Source organism: Phocoena sinus, chromosome 15, assembly GCF_008692025.1.
Source record: "Phocoena sinus isolate mPhoSin1 chromosome 15, mPhoSin1.pri, whole genome shotgun sequence".
Lineage (NCBI taxonomy): Eukaryota > Metazoa > Chordata > Mammalia > Artiodactyla > Phocoenidae > Phocoena > Phocoena sinus.
Window position 1 is genome coordinate 31421617 of NC_045777.1, and position 12789 is coordinate 31434405.

Below are 12789 nucleotides of genomic sequence, written 5' to 3' on the forward strand. Positions count from 1 at the left end.
CCCCGAATAGCCAAAGCAATCTTGAGAACGAAAAAAGGAGCTGGAGGAATAAGGCTCCCTGACTTCAGACTATATTACAAAGCAACAGTAATCAAGACAGTATGGTACTGGCACAAAAACAGAAAGATAGATCAGTGGAACAGGATAGAAAGCCCAGAGATAAACCCACGCACATATGGACACCTTATCTTTGATAAAGGAGGCAAGAATGTACAGTGGAGAAAGGACAGCCTCTTCAATAAATGGTGCTGGGAAAACTGGACAGGTACATGTAAAAGTATGAGATTAGATCACTCCCTAACACCATACACAAAAATAAGCTCAAAATGGATTAAAGACCTAAATGTAAGGCCAGAAACTATCAAACTCTTAGAAGAAAACATAGGAAGAACACTCTATGACATAAATCACAGCAAGATCCTTTCTGACCCACCTCCTAGAGTAATGGAAATAAAAACAAAAATAAACAAATGGGACCTAATGAAACTTCAAAGCTTTTGCACAGCAAAGGAAACCATAACCAAGACCAAAAGACAACCCTCAGAATGGGAGAAAACATTTGCAAATGAAGCAACTGACAAAGGATTAATCTCCAAAATTTACAAGCAGCTCATGCAGCTCAATAACAAAAAAACAAACAACCCCATCCAAAAATGGGCAGAAGACCTAAATAGACATTTCTCCAAAGAAGATATACAGACTGCCAACAAACACATGAAAGAATGCTCAACATCATTAATCATTAGAGAAATGCAAATCAAAACTACAATGAGATATCATCTCACACCAGTCAGAATGGCCATCATCAAAAAATCTAGAAACAATAAATGCTGGAGAGGGTGTGGAGAAAAGGGGACACTCTTGCACTGCTGGTGGGAATGTGAATTGGTTCAGCCACTGTGGAGAACAGTATGGAGGTTCCTTAAAAAACTACAAATAGAATTACCATATGACCCAGCAATCCCACTACTTGGCATATACCCTGAGAAAACCAAAATTCAAAAAGAGTCATGTACCAAAATGTTCATTGCAGCTCTATTTACAATAGCCAGGACATGGAAACAACCTAAGCGCCCATCATCGGATGAATGGATAAAGAAGATGTGGCACATATACACAATGGAATATTACTCAGCCTTAAAAAGAAATGAAATTGAGCTATTTGTAATGAGATGGATAGACCTAGAGTCTGTCATACAGAGTGAAGTAAGTCAGAAAGAAAAAGACAAATACCGTATGCTAACACATATATATGGAATTTAAGGGAAAAAAATGTCATGAAGAACCTAGGGGTAAGATAGGAATAAAGACGCAGACCTACTGGAGAACGGACTTGAGGGTATGGGGAGGGGGAGGGGTGAGTTTTGACAGGGCGAGAGAGAGTCATGGACATATACACACTAACAAACGTAGTAAGGTAGATAGCTGGGGGGAAGCAGCCGCAAGGCACAGGGATATTAGCTCGGTGCTTTGTGACAGCCTGGAAGGGTGGGATGGGGAGAGTGGGAGGGAGGGAGACGCAAGAGGGAAGACATATGGGAACATATGTATATGTATAGCTGATTCACTTTGTTATAAAGCAGAAACTAACACACCATTGTAAAGCAATTATACCCCAATAAAGATGTTTAAAAAAAAAAAAAAAAAATCTTCCATAAAAAAAAGCTCAGGACCAGATGGCTTCACAGGCAAATTCTATCAGACATTGAGAGAAGAGCTAACACCCATCCTTCTCAAACTCTTCCAAAATATAGTAGAGGGAGGAATACTCCCAAACTCATTCTACGAGGCCATCATTACCCTGACACCAAAACCAGACAAAGATGTCACAAAGAAAACTACAGGCCAATATTACTTATGAATATAGATGCAAAAATCCTCAACAAAATACTAGCAAACAGAATCCAACAGCACATTAAAAGGATCATACACCATGATCAAGTGGAGTTTATTCCAGGAATGCAAGGATTCTTCATTATATGGAAATCAATAAATGTGATACACCATATTAACAAATTGAAGGAGAAAAACCATATGATCATTTCAATAGATGCAGAGAAAGCTTTTGACAAAATTCAACACCCATTTATGATAAAAACCCTGCAGAAAGTAGGCATAGAGGGAACTTTCCTCAACATAATAAAGGCCATATATGACAAACCCACAGCCAATATAATCCTCAATGGTGAAAAACTGAAAGCATTTCCACTAAGATCAGGAATAAGACAAGGTTGCCCACTCTCACCACTCTTATTCAACATAGTTTTGGAAGTTTTAGCCACAGCAATCAGAGAAGAAAAAGAAATAAAAGAATCCAAATCGGAAAAGAGAAGTAAAGCTGTCACTGTTTGCAGATGACATGATACTGTACATAGAGAATCCTAAAGATGCTACCAGAAAACTACTAGAGCTAATCAATGAATTTGGTAAAGTAGCAGGATACAAAATTAATGCACAGAAATCTCTTGCATTCCTATACACTAATGATGAAAAATCTGAAAGTGAAATCAAGAAAACACTCTCATTTACCATTGCAACAAAAAGAATAAAATATCTGGAAATAAACCTACCTAAGGAGACAAAAGACCTGTATGCAGAAAATTATAAGACACTGATGAAAGAAATTAAAGATGATACAAATAGATGGAGAGATATACCATATTCATGGATTGGAAGAATCAACACTGTGAAAATGACTCTACTACTCAAAGCAATCTACAGATTCAGTGCAATCCCTATCAAACTACCACTGGCATGTTTCACAGAACCAGAACAAAAAATTTCACAATTTGTATGGAAACACAAAAGACCCCGAATAGCCAAAGCAATCTTGAGAATGAAAAATGGAGCTGGAAAAAAAAAAATAAAAATAAAAAAAAAAAAAAAAAAAAAAAATGGAGCTGGAGGAATCAGGCTCCCTGACTTCAGACTATACTACAGTAATCAAGACGGTATGGTACTGGCACAAAAACAGAAATATAGATCAATGGAACAGGATAGAAAGCCCAGAGATAAACCCACACACATATGGTCACCTTGTCTTTGATAAAGGAGGGAGTAATATACAGTCGAGAAAGGACAGCCTCTTCAATAAGTGGTGCTGGGAAAACTGGACAGGTACATATAAAAGTATGAGATTAGATCACTCCCTAACACCATACACAAAAATAAGCTCAAAATGGATTAAAGACCTAAATGTAAGGCTAGATACTATCAAACTCTAAGAGGAAAACATAGGCAGAACACTCTATGACATAAATCACAGCAAGATCCTTTTTGACCCACCTCCCAGAGAAATGGAAATAAAAACAAAAATAAACAAATGGGACCTAATGAAACTTCAAAGCTTTTGCACAGCCAAGGAAACCATAAGCAAGACCAAAAGGCAACCCTCAGAATGGGAGAAAACATTTGCAAATGAAGCAACTGACAAAGGATTCATCTCCAAAATTTACAAGCAGCTCATGCAGCTCAATAAGAAAAAAACAAACAACCCAATCCAAAAATGGGCAGGAGACCTAAATAGACATTTCTCCAAAGAAGATATACAGACTGCCAATAAACACATGAAAGAGTGCTCAACGTCATTAATCATTAGAGAAATGCAAATCAAAACTACAATGAGATATCATCTCACACCAGTCAGAATGGCCATCATCAAAAAATCTACAAACAATAACTGCTGGAGAGGGTGTGGAGGAAAGGGAACACTCTTGCACTGCTGGTGGGAATGTGAATTGGTACAGCCACTATGGAGAACAGTATGGAGGTCCCTTAAAAAACTACAAATAGAACTACCATGTGACCCAGCAATCTCACTACTGGGCATATACCCTGAGAAAACCATAATTCAAAAAGAGTCATGTACCAAAATGTTCATTGCAGCTCTATTTACAATAGCCAGGAGATGGAAACAACCTAAGTGTCCATCATTGGATGAATGGGTAAAGAAGATGTGGCACATATATACAATGGAATATTACTCAGCCATAAAAAGAAATGAAACTGAGTTATTTGTAGTGAGGTGGATGGACCTAGAGTCTGTCATACAGAGTGAAGTAAGTCAGAAAGAGAAAGACAAATACTGTATGCTAGCACATATACATGGAATTTAAGAAAAAAAAAATGTCATGAAGAACCTAGGGGTAAGTCGAGAATAAAGACACAGACCTACTAGAGAATGGACTTGAGGATATGGCGAGGGGGAAGGGTAAGCTGTGACAAAGTGAGAGAGTGGCATGGACATATATACACTACCAAACGTAAGGTAGATAGCGAGTGGGAAGCAGCCGCATAGCACAGGGAGATCAGCTCAGTGCTTTGTGACCACCTGGATTGGTGGGATAGGGAGAGTGGGAGGGAGGGAGATGCAAGAGGGAGGAGATATGGCAACATATGTATATGTATAACTGATTCACTTTGTTATAAAGCAGAAACTAACACACCATTGTAAAGCAATTATACTCCAATAAAGATGTAAAAAAATTTAAAAATAAAGAAAATTTCAAACACATACACAAAAATAGGTGAGGGCATCAGCCATTTTGGTGAGTTACTCAGTTTTTCTGTGTCTCTCCCATGTTTACATGTTATTAAACTTTTGTTTGATTTTCTCCTGTTAATCTGTCTCATGTCAATTTAATTCTTAGACCAGCCAGAAGAACCCAGAAGGTAGAGAAAACTGTCTTCCTTCCCAACACCATATATCACTAACTCTCTGTGCCTCAGTTTCTTCATCCATGCAATGGGGATAACAATAACACCCACCTCATGAGATTGTTGTGAGGGTTTAAATAAGTTAATTCATTTAAAGCACTTAGAACAATGTCTGCACAGGCTAAGCACGATATAAGGACTTGCAAGATAATGTCGAACTGACAATATCTATCAAAATTGTAAATGCACATAGCCTCAGATCCAGAAATTCGATTTCAAAGAATCCTACAGACACTGACAAATGTGTGAAATGAGACATGTATAAGGACACTCTACACTTTTGTTTGTCTAAAAGACTAAAGATGACTTAAATGTTTATCAATAGGGAGCAATTAAATTATCATTTTTTTCATACAATGTAATACAGCAGAGCTGTAAAGAATGCAGAAGTTCTCCATGGGTTTGTATGGAACAATCCTCAAGACAAACTAATAGAAACGGGATGTGCAAAATGCAGCCACTTACATAAAAATGGGAAGAAAAGAAATGACATCCAACCATTAAGCTTTGTTGGTGTGTATTTCCTTGTGCTTGCAAAGAGTATCTTGGGAAGAATGCCTTCAGTTTGCTTCTAGGGAGGGAAACTCAGTGGGTGGATGAGATGGGAAACTTTCAATTCTTTTTTTTTAAATAAGTTTTGAATATTGAACCATGTGAATTTTGTTTTCAAAACATAAGTAACAGTGTGCAACATTCATCACATCAGTCTTCACACAGTCGGCCCCAAACTAGAGGATCCTCCCACCATGCATGTACCTGTGGGACTTGATGTCTGATCATTCTCAGGCAGGGCATCCACCTCTGAGATTGGAATGTTGGGCATGGTGAGGGGCTTCAGGATAGTGCTGGTGAGCAGAAAACAGACAAAAGGTTCAGCCCCTGCAGAAGAACGCCCCCAGTCCCACCCCACCCCACTTGTACAAAGGGAGCACTTGGCCTGTGCAAGGCTGGGTACCAGCACACAGAAGGTGACAAAGGACATGGTAGGCTGTGCTGAGTGTCTCACGAGGCTGGTCCAGTTCCTGGGCTAAGCACTTGGCAGGGAAGGGGAGTTCTGGAGGGAGAAAATGCTTGTTCCCAGTATTTGCAGCAACATGAAGTCCAGGACAGAGAACAACAAAGAACACCTGTGTGGTGCCTGTGCTGAGTTTCTAAGCATGTACAAATTCTATAGCTTATTTAGAAAACCCTAATAATGGTCATTTACTTCTAGGGACAAGATTCTATTTCAGACCCACTTCTGTTGGAGGAATAACTCAGAAATTGCTTCTGCCATCTAACAGGAATGGAAAGTAATAGGTTGGCTGCTACAAGAGTCAGGGCAGCTTTGGAAGTGGCCCTGATGGCAGTGTTTTCAGGGTTGCTGGAGAAAGGGTCACAAGCAGGCAATCTGAGTTGAGACCTGGTATTGCTATGATAGCTGGAAAATACTCCTCAAAGCCTAAAAGTACAGTGGCAGTTCAGAGAAACACATCGAAAATCAACAGAGGATTTGGCCAGAAAGGAGAATAATATTTAACCAATTCGGACCATCCCATGTTGAGAATGCAGGTGCCCTGGTGAAACAAAGCAGGACCCTGTGGGGGCTTCCCAGGAACAGACCCCTGTATCCTGCTCCTCTTGTTTGTAAAAAAGCTTTAGCCTCCTATGTCTTCCCTGAGTTCCAAAGAACAAATTTAATCAGAGAAGTGAGAAAATGCAGAAACTAAGGAAAACAGTCAAGCAAGACAAAATATTGATAATAACCGTTTAGCCAAAATCAAAGTCAACAACCTTTAGTTCCTCCTCAAGGGCTATAGATAATAGTATCCCGAGCCATGTCCATGAGTTGCTTTGCAAATATTAAAAGTATCTTCTTACACCAGGTGTAAGAAGTTAACTGCATTCTGACCACAAGCAGGTAAACCCCAAACCCCTTGGAACCAGATGATGTTGACTCCTGAAATACCACCCAATTACCTCACCAGCAATTAATCAGAAGAGCATCTACCACCCTGCAACCCTCTCCCCTCACCTTGCCTTTAAAAACTCTCCGTTGAAAGCCATCGGAGAGTTCAGGTTTTTTGAGCATTAACTGCCTGGACTCCTTGCTTGGACCTGCAATAAACGCAGCACTTTCCTTCACCACAACCTCGTGTCAGTAAATTGGCTTTATTGCATGTAGATGAGCAGACCCAAGTGTGGTTTGGTAACACTGGGACTCAGCAGAGATAGGATAATTTTTTTTTTTTTTGGTCACATCATGTGGCTTGTGGGATCTTAGTTCTGAGACCAGGGATTGAACCTGGGCCCTCTGCAATGAGAATGCAGAGTCCTAATCACTGGACATCAGGGAAATCCCAAGGGATGCTAATTTTAAGCGAAGACAATTTAAAATTGAAAATCTGAAAGAACTGCCTATTGTATTATAACCAGTGGGCTTCTGAGCCCCAGAATGAAACTGAGCAGAGCCTCTCAGGAATGGTGAACTTTTGGCACCCATAGCAGCCACTTCCCACTCCCTTGTCCAAAGCACTCTTTATTGCCAAAGCAGAAACTGGTCTCAGCATGCTTCTTAACACAGTGGTTCAGGCATTCACTTTATTATAGCAGGCACTGGGACAACATTATTTACCATTCCTGAAAACTCTCTCAAAGAATTTGCAGGTTTCAAGAACCAACCAAGACCAGCTTGATGCCATAGGGAATGGAAAAGAAATAAGTGTACAGCGTGAAAGACCCCTTAGTAGGCCAGCCAAAGGCCACATGGTCAAGTGGAATTTTAAAAATCATTTCACTTAGGAAACGGAATGTAACACCCCAGGGCCTGGGCTGGCGCTGTGGAAAGGGTTTGGCCCACTTGAAACCAAATACAGTGAAAGTGCTGAAAACAAAGCAGAGTATATAAAACCGGCAAAGTTAGATGAAACCAGAGAACCTTGAGTGGACACCCTGGCGCTGATGGGACAGGCAAAGATTTTCCTCCTTAAATTCCCTTGGAAAGAAACCAGATCAGTAACAGGCTTTGGCCACATTGTAGGTTTCTCTCAACTTTAGCAAAGAATAGATTTGGCTGTGGAGTTTAACAAAATGTTCAATGGGGTCAACAGAAAGGGCTTGGTTCTTATTTAAAACAGAAAAAACATCACTGTGGTTTGGCTGAACGGTTGGCGCACTCCACCCACGCTCTGGCCCCAAGGCATTCAGTATCAGCAAATTTTAGGATGGAACAAGGGATAGTCACTTGATCCTAAAAACTGAAGCCCCAGAAAGACAGTAAAGAGGGTGTGCCTTACTAGATGCATTGAACTACTCATTTGGCTACAGGGAGGAACAGGCTTAGTCTTCACAGACCTTCCAGTGGGAACCAAGGAGAGGGGACCTCTTAAGACCATCACGCCACCACCCAACTCCAGGTGTGGCCTGAAGCAGACCTTGCTTGGCTGGCTTGGACAGGACCTGACATTCTTTTTCCTCTTCCAGGTTCCCCTCAGACACAGAGAGCTTTGGACAGAAGTTTTGAGCCCTAAATGTCTCTGGGGTGGGGTCGTTCTATAAGGAGTGGTCCCAGTAGGGAGGATGCTGGGGCATCAGGTGTCCTTTCAGAAATCTGCAGACTGGGCCTGGCTGGCCACTACGATACCCCTCAGAGACTAGGGGTCTCCACGCTGGGGAAGGCATGCTGTTCACCCAGGCCTTAGTGCTTCTCCTCTCTGACTCAGCATCTCCCCTCCTCACTCTGACTCTCACTCAGTGATTGTGGTGACAGGTATGGAAGCCCAATAACACCAACATACACCCCTTTCTCCTCATCCCAAGTCGAAGGCAGGGGGCAGTGGGAATAGGAGCTGGGATCAAGGCTTGCTGGAAGAAGGTGGAATTTACCTGCTTGAGAATAGATGGAACCCCCAGATACCCCTGGTCACCCCCAGTCCCATCTCTCTTCACTCACCCCTGAGCTCCTAAGTTACAGCCGGAGTGCCAAGAGGAAGAGGATGGAGGAGGGCGAATGCGTTCATTGTCATCCTGCATTTGTAGACGAATGGGCCGGCGCAGCCCCCAGGAGATGTTCAGCAGTCCCTCCACGATGAACTCATCTTCTTCCTGCCACAAAACAATTGGCAGGGTGAGCCCAGAAAAGCCTCAAGGAAGCCAGCACCATGTTGTTGGGGGTAACTGACAGCATCCTTGATGTGTCCAGCTGGGTGCACCCAAGTTACAGTCACACCCCAGCTCCAAGACACTCTCTCCACTTGTAAACTACCCCTGAGGCTCTGAAGCTGACCTCAGAGGTCAGGGCAAAGTTGCCTCAAAATTCATAGACATGTGCAAATTATAACAATGTTTTTTTGTTGTTTTTATACTAATGACTTTAAAGAAAGTTAACTACATTTTTTTTTCTTTTTTAATTTATTTTTAGCTGCGTTGGGTCTTCGTTCCTGTGTGCGGGCTTTCTCTAGTTGCGGCGAGTGGGGGCTACTCTTCATTATGATGCATGGGCTTTTCATTGCGGTGGCTTCTCTTGTTGTGGAGCATGGGCTCTAGGCTTTAGTAGATGTGGCACACAGGCTCAGTAGTTGTGGCTCCCGGGCTCTAGAGCGCAGGATCAGTAGTTGTGGCGCATGGACTTAGCTGCTCTGCAGCATGTGGGATCTTCCCAGACCAGGGCTTGAACCCGTGTCCCCTGCATTGGCAGGCAGATTCTGAACCACTGTGCCACCAGGGAAGTCCAATTACATTTCTTAAAGTATGTGAGACTAACCCTGCTAACAGAAGCAAGAGCTAAAGCCTTAAACTAGCTACTTTCCCCTCCCCTACTATGGAAAGTGATGTGTCTTTAGCTATAACATGTTGTATGTTAATCTGACCCACTGGTTGAAGGAGATTTAAAGTAACATTTCCTCAAGTTTGTTCAACAGAATACTAGCTCCTCTACCAGATCAATTGTTACCTTAAAAAGAGTATCGTGTGATCATGAGTTGGGAGATGATGTGTTAATCAGATTTCTTAACAGCAGAACTTCCCAGGCCAATAATTAGCTAATGTGCTACATAACAACTCTCCAAGAGGTGAATAAATCCTGTAAGAATTCCAACTTTATACTCAAGGGTTGTTGACTGATAAGAATTTAAATGTGAAACTCTTCTAAAAACATTTCCATGTTTTATCCCAAAGAAGTGGATCTCACTAATCACCATAAAACCTTTTAATCACCTATAGGACACATCTCAGAAAAGCTGTTTAACGACCAAAATCTTGCTAATGGTCCAGCCACTAATTAGTAGAGGGTTTGAGGACAATGCCTAAAGGGTCAGGTTTTCTTTCTAGAGTTTCAGAAAAACCTTTCTGAACCCATGTTTTTTTGTTTTTGTTTATTTATTTATTTATTTATTTATGGCTGTGTTGGGTCTTTGTTTCTGTGTGAGGGCTTTCTCTAGTTGCAGCAAGCGGGGGCCACTCTTCATTGCGGTGCACAGGCCTCTCACTGTCACGGCCTCTCTTGTTATGGAGCACAGGCTCCAGACGCACAGGCTCAGTAATTGTGGCTCACGGGCCCAGTTGCTCCATGGCATGTGGGATCTTCCCAGACCAGGGCTCGAACCCGTGTCCGCTGCATGAACCCATGTTTTATAAGCAGGGCCAAGACCTGATATCTGGGCTATGGCCACATCTTCAGGACAAGCCACATGAATGAAGATGATACTTGTTCACTGAACAACTAACCTGGGCCCCAGGATCATCCTTAGAGAGGGAGGGGGTAATAAAGAAGGCAGGAGAAGAGTGCAGCAACTTTAGGTCATTTGGGGATCTTAGGGAGAAAAGCTTTATTTAAGCACAGGTCATATATGGCCTTCTAGCTGGTCAAGGTTGGCATCATTACTTTGTATCACATGATTGTAGGGCAGAATTTAACCCAAAGTAGGACTTTGCCTATGTGGTGTGGTTTGAGGAACATACAAAAAGCCACTACATAGTATTCCCAACCGGCCTGCCTTAGTAGCTGAAATTCTGCCATCTGGATATCCGTTTGTTTCTATGAATTAAATCCCCATGGCTTGACAACCTGAAAATGTGTTTAGAAGGGTATTACACACACCTTCTTATCGGTCAAGGACATTTGAGTATATATTACTCCACCATCTATCTGAAACAGGCTTTACAGAAATGGATACAGTATGAATAAGCTTAGATTCAGGATGGGGGCTGGGGAAAGACAGATGGATAACAAAGAACACTCCAAGAAGGCACTCGAGGAAGGCTGCTGCAGTTGTGGGGAAGGGCCAAGAGTTACCACCCAGAGCTTATGTAACTTGTCCAGGTTGCTTCAGCAATAGGACATGGGTCCAGATGTGTCAACGTAGAGGACTGTGTGAAGTTCCTGAATTGCCCCAAAGGAGGAAGGCTGCTTGAGAGTTAGCTGAAAGTCATTTCATGAAAGGGAGGGTTCTTTTTTTGAGGCTGGCGCTAGCCCAGCCACACAGCTGCAGCAATGTCTCCAGAACAGAAAACTCATCCTTTTTAGAACAAATTTGGGCCTGGGGTCTCCTTCTGAAGAACTCTAGGGACTCCCAATAACATCGCTAGCATCGAGAGGCTCCTCACTGTGGCAGGAGAGGCAGGGACTCTCAGACCAGGAGACATGGAGACAAAGACTGGGCTGGCCACCAGGGAAGGAGCCTCACAGATCTTCCTTGGGACTCCTTACCTCACGATGTCGGAGCTGCAAATTCTGGCCTTCATAGTACAAGTTGTAGGTCTTCAGATGCAGAAGAAGTTCGTTCCTTAAGGGAAAAATACAAGAGGTGTCACAATCTCAGGTGAAGCCACTTATAATGCAGTTATTCCCTCTTTTTCTCACCTCTAAGCTGGCCTTCAGTCATTCCAGTCTGGGTGTTTGTCTACATGTGTACATATACACATACACACACCCAGAGTTCAAGGTCAAGGTCAAGAGTAAATACTACCTAGAACAGACTGGATGTAAAGAGCAACTCCAGAAAACCAACGCAGGTCTGGTCTGCTGACAAAGGTTGGCATCTCTCACAACACTCCCCAAACCCAAGCTAAATATGCAGGCCTTAATAAATCACAGATTCATAGAGGCAAACACACTTCAAAAGACAGGATTTCTCCAGCCTCTCCACAGCCTTTCCTCCCTCACACATGCTGTGAGTGAGGAGGGGACAATCACTACAAACCTTCACAAGACTCAGAAACTCCTAGAATTTCAGAAAGTTAAAAGGGACAGGCCTGGGTCCCACTGACTTATGCTTCATTGACATGACCTTATCATGTGTTTAAAAATTTACTGACTCCCATCAAGAGTGGAACAGATGAATAAAGGCAGCTATGGTCACACAATGGAGCAGCAATGAGAATATGAATGAACTACACATAACACGGATGAATCTCAAAGATATTACGCTGAGTGAAAGAAGCCAGACACAAAAGAGCACATATTGTATGATTCCATTTATATGAATTCAGAATTCAGACAGTGGTTCTCCTTTGGGAGTGGTGACTAGAAGTGGGCATGAGGGGGCTTCTGAAGCCTAGCAATGTACCCTTCTAGGTGCTTTTATCTTTTTAATCTATTCTAGGTGCTTTTAGTTTATAAAAATATTTTTTAAAAACCTTACAAGGCCTCTAAATACTGGTTTCCAAGTGGCCCCCCTGGGAGCACAGTTCTACTAAATGTGAGAGAGCATGTCACACCCTTTGTGATCAGAGTGAGAGCTGTCAAACCTGAAAATGCTGTGATCAAGTTTTATCTGAAAGTGAATGAGGGGAGGCCTGGGAAGGGCTTGAGGAGGCTGAGGTGTGTTCTTTTGCCTATACTCAGGCAAGAGGCAAGGGAGTTCAGTCCCTCTAAGTCCAGCCATTCAATGGAGAGATTTGGGGCCACACAGGAGGTCAAAACTGGCTGGAAACTCCAAGAAGTTCCAGACAAGTTAAACCTAGATAAGCTGGAGTGAATTAGCAAAAAATGTGACACCAAATAACCTAAAACAAAAGCTGTTTGATACTTTTGAACACAAAGATCTGAAACTAGGATTTAAAAGTACTGGTCAGTAGAAGCCCTGGGGGAAATCC

The 12789-nt window shown here is 42.3% G+C and overlaps 1 protein-coding gene across 7 annotated transcripts in view; it reads right to left on the bottom strand.

Moving 5' to 3' along the window:
• Nucleotides 1-12789, bottom strand: part of RASSF2 (Ras association domain family member 2) — a 52249-nt gene that overhangs the window by 17412 nt on the left and 22048 nt on the right. For all 7 annotated transcript variants that reach the window (XM_032604837.1, XM_032604840.1, XM_032604838.1 and 4 more), the window contains 3 exons: nt 11402-11477; nt 8648-8799; nt 5473-5561 (listed from right to left, as the gene is read on the bottom strand). In XM_032604837.1, coding sequence (XP_032460728.1) covers nt 5473-5561; nt 8648-8799; nt 11402-11477 — 317 coding nt within the window. The remainder of the gene's footprint in view (nt 1-5472; nt 5562-8647; nt 8800-11401; nt 11478-12789) is intronic.